Raw genomic sequence first — 7,981 nt, 5'->3', positions numbered from 1 at the left:
GTGATATTGGTTTTTTGACGTGGTCTCCGTCTATTGACATATTCATCTGACATAATAAGGCTAGAAATATCATGTTCTTCACAAAACAAATGTATCTTTTATAGAAGTGATTTCACCTATCATATCTTTATCGTTGCAATTCATTCCTTGTTGACTTGACATTTGAGATGGCATTGAGGATGTCCAAGTCCTTGTGTTGCAAGCAAAGTGCTTGACTTTTCACATCCTTGACTTTTCTTTCCATCTTTTTAACCTTGTTTCTCAACATATTTAAGAAAGCCAACAAGAGTTGGAAACAAATTAACTAGGCTTGAGAGTGTTGTAAAATGATATCCCAACGAGTGTCTCCAGTTCCTGAAGAGATTGATCTCGATGTAACCCTGTTTTATGTACTGATTTTTCCACTACCTATGTCAGCTCGTATAATCTCTATGTTTCTCTCCAATCATGTCTTTTCGTTTACATTATCCTCCAAACCACATTGGTCAATGTTGATATCATGTAAAATAAATCAGAAATATCATCATTATTCATTGCCACTGCCACAATGACTAGCTTATATAACCTGGTAAGATAAAATCACATTTTTGGAAGACTAGGACTCGGTTTAGTATGGTCCACATGACGCTTTGACTTGTTAATGGTTCACCCACCCCACAACTTGTTGTGTAGTGCAGCTTGTCAATGCCTTGGGTAAAGAATTTATTAGATGTCTAGGAAAATTTCAAAAGAAAATGTCAAAGAAAGGGACTTTCACTCCCTAGTTTCCTAGCACAAATTGCCCCCTCGTGTAACATATTCTGTAGATAGCAATGGAGTAGTTTAATTTAAACTAAAACCTCAACAATTTCTCTGGATGAATCAGCGGGAGTAGCAGCTCAAAAATACTCAAACACAGGTGCCAGATATGAAACTGGTCACACGAAGCAAGAAACACTAGACAGGAGACAAGCCAAGCCAAGCCATCAAACCCATTGGGTTGCACATAAACCATTCAGTTAAGCTAGCATGGCTTGGCTGCAGCTCCAAGCTCTTGCGGCCGTCTTGGCCCTGGTCGCAGCAAATGGCGCATCACACGGCTTCGAGTTCCACGAGGCCACCGTGGAGGCCATCCACCTCGGCTTCAGTAACGGCAGCCTCACCTCGACGGCGCTCGTCCAGTTCTACCTGGACCAGATCAGCCGCCTCAACCCGCTACTTCGCGCCGTTATCGAGGTCAACCCGGACGCGCTCCGTCAGGCGGCGCGCGCCGATGCTCAGCGCGCGTCCTCCGGCGGCCAGCTGACCGGTGGGCTGCATGGCATCCCCGTGCTTCTCAAGGACAACATCGCGACCCTCGACGCGCTGAACACGACGGCCGGCTCCTTGGCTCTCCTCGGCTCCGTTGTCAAGCGGGACGCCGGCGTGGTGGTCCGGCTCCGGCAGGCCGGCGCCGTGGTGCTCGGCAAGGCCAACCCCTCCGAGTGGTCCAACTTCCGCACCGTCGACTCCGGGTGGAGCGCCCGCGGCGGCCAGTCGCTGGTAAGTGGTAATCAGATTGGTACTTCCTTCCAAATGAAATTTAAGAAGTTGGTGAGCTTAAGATAATTGTGCAGAACCCGTACGTTCTGTCGTCCACCCCATGCGGGTCAAGCGCCGGGCCGGGCGTCGCGGCGGCGGCAAACATGGCGGCGGTGACGCTGGGCACGGAGACCGACGGCTCCATACTCTGCCCGTCATCGTGGAACTCCATTGTCGGGATCAAGCCTACTGTCGGGCTCACCAGCCGGTCCGGGGTCATTCCCATCACCCCTAGGCAGGACACCGTCGGGTAACTCTTCTTACTCTTTCTTTGGAAATGTTCAAATATGGGCGGATGCTCTGATCCAACCATCGACCATGAAATGCAGACCGATGTGTCGGACGGTGTCGGACGCGGTGCAGGTGCTTGACACCATTGTCGGCTACGACGCGTTCGATGCCGCAGCCACCGGAGCAGCATCCAAGTACATCCCGGCTGGAGGGTACGTGCAGTTCTTGAAGCAAGATGGGCTGAGAGGTAAGAGAATCGGCGTCCCCAATGGCTTCTTCCAAGGATACGGGGAGGCGGAACTGAGGGTGTACCAGCAGCACCTCGACACAATGAGGTGATCGACAAGTCGAAATTATTTCACTGGCTTCAAATTATATACGTACTACTATATAGTACATTCCGTGAACAACTGATTCCTGAATTTTGTCAAAGGAATCACGGGGCCGTGGTGATCGAGAACCTTGACGTGGCAGCCAATTTGACCGCTCTGGCGGTTGATATTGCTTCCAACGAGTTCATGGCAGTGCGGGCAGAGTTCAAGCTGAGTCTGAACGCGTACCTGGCAGATCTGAGGTACTCCCCGGTCCGCTCGCTTGCAGACGTCATAGCTTTCAACAATGCAAATCCTGTCCAGGTAAGTTTACAAACGCAACTGAATCCAACCTTTTCATCTCTTCACTTCGAAATGTAGGTTCAAACATTACAAAATCGGTATACTGTACTATTTATTCTCTACTTGCACTCTTCAAATTTCGTTTAAACTTCTCAACATGTTGCGGCAGGAGAGGCTGAAAGATTTCGGACAGCGCAATCTTATCGCAGCGGAAAACACACATGGCATTGGATCTGTGGAGAGAGCTGCGATTCGACGGCTGGAGGAGCTGTCCGCTAATGGGCTTGAGAGGCTGATGAAGGAGCAGCAGCTGGACGCGATCGTGACGCCCAACAGCAGCGCCTCCAGCCTTCGCGCCATTGGCGGCCACCCCGGCATCGTTGTGCCCGCGGGGTATGGCGAGCAGGGAGTCCCATTCGGCATATGCTTCAGCGGGCTGCAGGGGTACGAACCCAGGCTCATCGAGATTGCTTACGCCTTCGAGCAAGCTACCAACGTGAGAAGGCCACCGATGTTCAAGCCCTAGCTAGAAGGCACAGTCATCAAAGACCGAGATAGTTAAACGTCACTACTTTCTTCAGAGTAGTGAACGCCCTGCTACCCATGAAAGCGCTACTTCTTGGGCCAGTAATTACGGTTGAACAGAGCATGAATTCCACCATCATATATATACACCAATACACCATAGTGTAAACTCGTGAAATAGTAACGTAGATGAGTACAGAATATCGTCGCCAGACCCATAACGACTAAACAAACTTGATACCTATGGACGATTAGGATCTACTAGTAAAGCAGAAAGATGCACGCCCATAAAGGCTTACATTGCTATTGACGATTAGTCTCTACCAATAGTAAAAGAAGCAATTCTGCTTAAACTTCCTCTATCCTCTGAAAACTTGTTTCAGTTGGGATGACTCACAACCATCAGAAAAATTGGCACTGTAGTTGCTCCATGTCTTCTTAGCTTTGTCTGCAAATAACCCAACCCAAACTTTGATCAGGTTACCACATAAAGGAATATTGTCGTGTCAACATTACCATCCAATGCTATTGTCTCAAGTACTGTGGAGCTACTGTCTGTGATGTTCGTTTTCAAGCAATGGAAGTAACTTGCATCTTGTGAGGAATTATAGAATTCACGTTTTCCTTCCTTTCAAAAAGTCCACTTATTTTTAGTACATTATGATGAAAGCAACTAATACAACAGGGCAGAACTGCAAGAGTTGAAAAGGTAAACTAGGCCATTGCAAGAACTTGAAAACTTTCACTGGTTTAAATGTTGAAATTCTTAACCAACAGAATTTTACTTTTTAAAAGAGGTTGATTACAACAGTTGGTATGCGGCAAACATGTTCTGTACATCTCACAAGTTGCACAGATACAACGATGACAAGGGACAATGGAATTTACAAAATTAATACTGTATTAGTTTATCTCATATAAGTGCATGATGTTTATCATCTCACTAAAATAAAGGCATGCGGTAGAACATGCGTCCATTGGGAGATAGCCACACAATTAATGATCAATGTTAATCCCAATGTTTGCCATGAAAGGACAGGAAATAGAAAAATCGTCACTGGTTTAGCATATAACAGTATACTCCATGTTAACAAATACCGCTAGGACTATTAGTTCCCCTTCCCATGTCGGCACGTACTATCAACTTCAGTCGGCAAACTAACAACACCCCAAGGACTACTTTCATGTTATTGGTACGCTAATGTACTCACAGTAAAGAGTAAACACATTAACTGAAAAAAAACATATTGCTGACAGGCACATGGGAAGGGGAGCTAATAGTATATACTGATATACCTCAACAATCTGCGACGCCTATCCGACTGGTTCTTCCTCCGGGCGCTAGGTCCAAAATCTGAAATGATGACAATGCAAAATATCGCGTGGAAGCCAAATAACCCCACATCGATGATCATGGAACCAATCTTTTCTCCCTGCGATGTGGATCCCTCCACAGGTGGCGACATCGATGCTACCAGACAACCAGTGACAAATAGCAGCAAGCAGGCCCCTCCAAGAGCCGCGGTGCGGGAGGATATATTTAACTCCTGGATGGTCTCCCGAAGTATTTTCCAAAGGGCACTCTGAGGAGCACAGCACAAGGAGAGACCGATGGGCATGAACATGAGAATAGTTCGAAAATAGAATGACGCAGTCATATATGCAGATGAGCCGATGAATTGACATGGAACACTACACTACTCGCCAGAACAACTTGAGCTATGTCTGGAAACGAAGGATGCACATGTAAAATTTAACTATGCAATAGTAGTCTAGTAGAGCTCAGCACTAGCATATCTACTTCTGTAAAGATCACAGGGAGTTATTTCGATCGTACCTTCCTGAAGTCAAGAACCAAATCAATGAAATCACAGGCAATGTCGGCCAGGAAGAGCAGGATGTGTCCGCACAGCAGCAAGCCTATATGAGCGCAGAAGAGACAGATCATGCAGAGGCAGGCCTTCAGAGCCGCGCTTGTGAGCGCTTCGAGAAACACGAAGGGGGCGGAGCCCTCGCCCCAGACGCGGCGTGCCACGACCGCGGCGGCTGAACCAGCGGAGAGAAGCAACGCAATCGCGGAGCACAGGTAGGGCCGCGCATCGGCCGCGGCGCGCGCGAGATCCAGCGCTGGGGCGAGAACGATCCTCGACAGGAGCGGGGCCGGGAGCGGCGGCGGGGGCATCAGCGCGTCGGCGACGGCCATCAGGACGGGAAACCCTACCTACTCTTTTTTTTTAGAGAAACACTAATGTATTTCATTAAAATAGAGAGTAAAATATATGAGAGGTCATGAACTTGACTCCCTTATTCACTACAGTCACTGTACAATGGAATACCTAAATTACGGTCACCGAATACGCTCCGTGGTTTATTGGAGGTCACTGGAGCCTGTACACCTGCGTATTTGCTGATGTGGCACTGAGTTGGACCCCGTCTGTCAGCCCCCACCATCTGCAGGGACTGTTATCTAATAAAAAGAAAAGGGGTAAAGTGCAAAGTTTAAGAAACAAATAAGGATCTAAATGAAAAGAAGAAAAAAAGGTCCATGGCTGAGCACCACGGGTTCCGCCGGCCACCCGTCGCTGCTAGCGGGTGATGCCGCTCTCCGACCTTGCTAGCGGGGACAGCCACTACCAGCACGAGGCAGGGGCGAGGTGCCGCCAGTTGGGAAGATGGAGGGAGGGGAGCGCTGCGCCGTACGCATGGGAGAGGGTCTTCTCTGTATGTGCCATGGCCGGCCGCGGCGCTCATGTGGACTGTAGTGGCAATCTGAGGCCAGGACCATGCCAGGTTCAGGTTGAGCACGCATTCCCTCATCCTCACCTCGCTCTCCTACGTCTGTGCCCATAGCGACCTGCACACAACCTGGATGACGTGGCGATGCGCAAGCCTTCTTTCCACCGGACCAGCCCACACCGGCACTACATGCCCGCATAGACGCCAGAACGGTGCCGGACCGTGCGAGGAGGTGGAGCGGCTCTAGCGTAGGGAGGCAAGGTCGCGCCCGCTGAAGTCCATGTCAACGCTCCAGGGGATCCAGAGCCGCGTCAGCGTCGTCGCTATGAATGTCCTGAAGGTATCAATCCTACCACACTGTCCAGGGCATCCTCAAAGCGTGCACGCCAGACAAGCCCATGTGGTCGTCGTTTCTGGTCGCGGCAACTAGCGGCGCGGGCCTCAGCTGAGGCGACATTCACTATCTGCCGACGAGCACGTACGCCTCGGCTGACATGATGTTCTACGGGAGCGGGCTGGGAGGAGGAGCACGGTGCATCGGTATGAGCAGCGGCAGCGGTGCGCGGTCGCCCACGAGGAGGAGGGCGACGTGCCGGCAGGAGCAGGGGAAGCCACCCACGAGAAGGAGGGCATGCTGGGAGGAGCAGGGGCGCCTGCCGGGAGGAGTAGGGGAGCTCTCCCACGAGGAGGAGGGCGGCGTGCCGGGAGGAGTAGGGGAAGCCGCCCGCGAGGAGGATGGCGTGCCGGGAGGAGTAGGGGTCACCCTCTGGGAGGACCAGGGAAGCTCTCCCACCAGGAGGAGGGCGTCACGTCGGAGGAAGTGGGCGGCGCGCGCACAGGAGGAAGTGGAGTGGCTCCACACGGGGAAGAGCAGGGTTGCGCGCCGGCGATGGTGAAGGATGCAGGGAGGGGGATGTAGCGGTGGGTGTATGGAGAAGGATTAGGTGATAGAAAGAGAAAGAAAAATATTGAGGGAAATTTTGTTTAGGGGGGCTTATTACAAAAAAGCTACAGAGGTGGAAACCCTACCAGTGACAAGTGGGGTCCACGACTGCCACGTCGAAAATACAACTCTCTACCGGCACGAGTGACCGTCGATGAGCACACAACGCGTACTCGGTGGGTTACCCGCCATGTATTTTACTCTAAAATAGAGTACTGGACATAATGTCAGCACATAAGTCAAATGCAAACTGTGGAAGATCAACAAACCAGATCTCCTGGTTGCCATCTTCAAACAGAGCGCATCGTGCTGCTAGTTCGTGTGCAACTACATTACAAGATCTTTTACAAATAGACAAATTTATATCGTCATAAACATTACAAAGTAAAGCCTTAATTTCTTTAAAGAGAGATCCTAGTAATGCTAGATCATACTCCTTTGACGTGATAGCTTTCTTCAGGACAGAGAGGTCCATCTCTAATTGTACTCGCCTGCATGCATCCCATCTGGGATGTGATTTTGATGGATTGAAGTGTGGGTATAGCTTCAGCTTGCAAAGCAGTTCCAATCCCTCGGATATGACCACATCCAACTGCCACATGGACACCTTGAGCATTCCTCAAAATAAAACCCCAGCCTTCTGATCTACATGATTCTCGAAAAGCACAATTTATGTTGATCTTGACATAACTATACATAGGAAGAGTCCATTTAGATTGTACATGTCTATTTTTTTTAGTTCATTTTTTACCCAGGGCCTTGTACTCCATAGCATGAGATATAATATATGAAGCTATTTGTTGAGGTTTTCTAATAATTTTACCTGAGTTGGTCGTGTTCCTTTCTGCCCACCATATCCAAAGCGTGAAGCATGTCATCAGTTTTCCTTCTTCTTCTAGATTAAGGATCGTTTCCAACATGAGCATAGCATTTGAACCTTCGCATAGCTTCTCTCTTGTCTCCTCCATTTGTAGTTGCCTCCATATTTGTTTGACCAACTTGCATTTGAGAAATACATGACCTCCATCTTCATTTAATCTGAAACACAATGGGCATCCAGTATCAACATCCATACATCTCCTCTTCTGATTGATGTGTAAGGGAAGGTTGTTTGTTCTTAACATCCATAAGAAGTGAATTATTTTTCTAGGAATAGACAAAAATCACATATGTTTCCATTGGTTGCTTCTCATTACATGGTTGTTTTCAGAGTTTGATGGCTTCCCATGTATGGATGTATGAGCCTCCCTGTCGTTGCCTAATCGACGGTACCTCGGAGGAGGGATCCTCACGAGGGGGAGAAGAAGTAGGGGCCATAGGGCGGAGTGCACACGGGACGGTGGTACGCGATTTACCCAGCTTCGGAACACCT

The 7,981-nt window shown here is 49.2% G+C and overlaps 2 protein-coding genes across 2 annotated transcripts; one reads left to right on the top strand and one right to left on the bottom strand.

Moving 5' to 3' along the window:
* The first annotated feature begins 1,008 nt into the window (after nt 1-1,008).
* On the top strand, nt 1,009-2,931 carry LOC124669958 (probable amidase At4g34880). The gene is made up of 5 exons (XM_047206490.1): nt 1,009-1,521; nt 1,596-1,810; nt 1,890-2,126; nt 2,225-2,426; nt 2,575-2,931. The coding sequence occupies exons 1-5, from the start codon at nt 1,009-1,011 to the stop codon at nt 2,929-2,931; spliced, it is 1,524 nt and encodes a 507-aa protein (XP_047062446.1).
* Nucleotides 2,932-3,181: 250 nt separating this feature from the next.
* On the bottom strand, nt 3,182-5,133 carry LOC124673433. Its single transcript, XM_047209513.1, has 3 exons — nt 4,768-5,133; nt 4,227-4,513; nt 3,182-3,378 (listed from the first exon to the last, which is right to left on the bottom strand). The coding sequence occupies exons 1-3, from the start codon at nt 5,131-5,133 to the stop codon at nt 3,369-3,371; spliced, it is 663 nt and encodes a 220-aa protein (XP_047065469.1). The 3' UTR covers nt 3,182-3,368.
* Between the last annotated feature and the right edge of the window lie 2,848 nt (nt 5,134-7,981).

This window comes from Lolium rigidum, chromosome 7 (genome assembly GCF_022539505.1).
Source record: "Lolium rigidum isolate FL_2022 chromosome 7, APGP_CSIRO_Lrig_0.1, whole genome shotgun sequence".
NCBI lineage: Eukaryota > Viridiplantae > Streptophyta > Magnoliopsida > Poales > Poaceae > Lolium > Lolium rigidum.
Note: the sequence above shows the minus strand (reverse complement) of the source record. Positions and strands in the feature narration are given on the sequence as shown.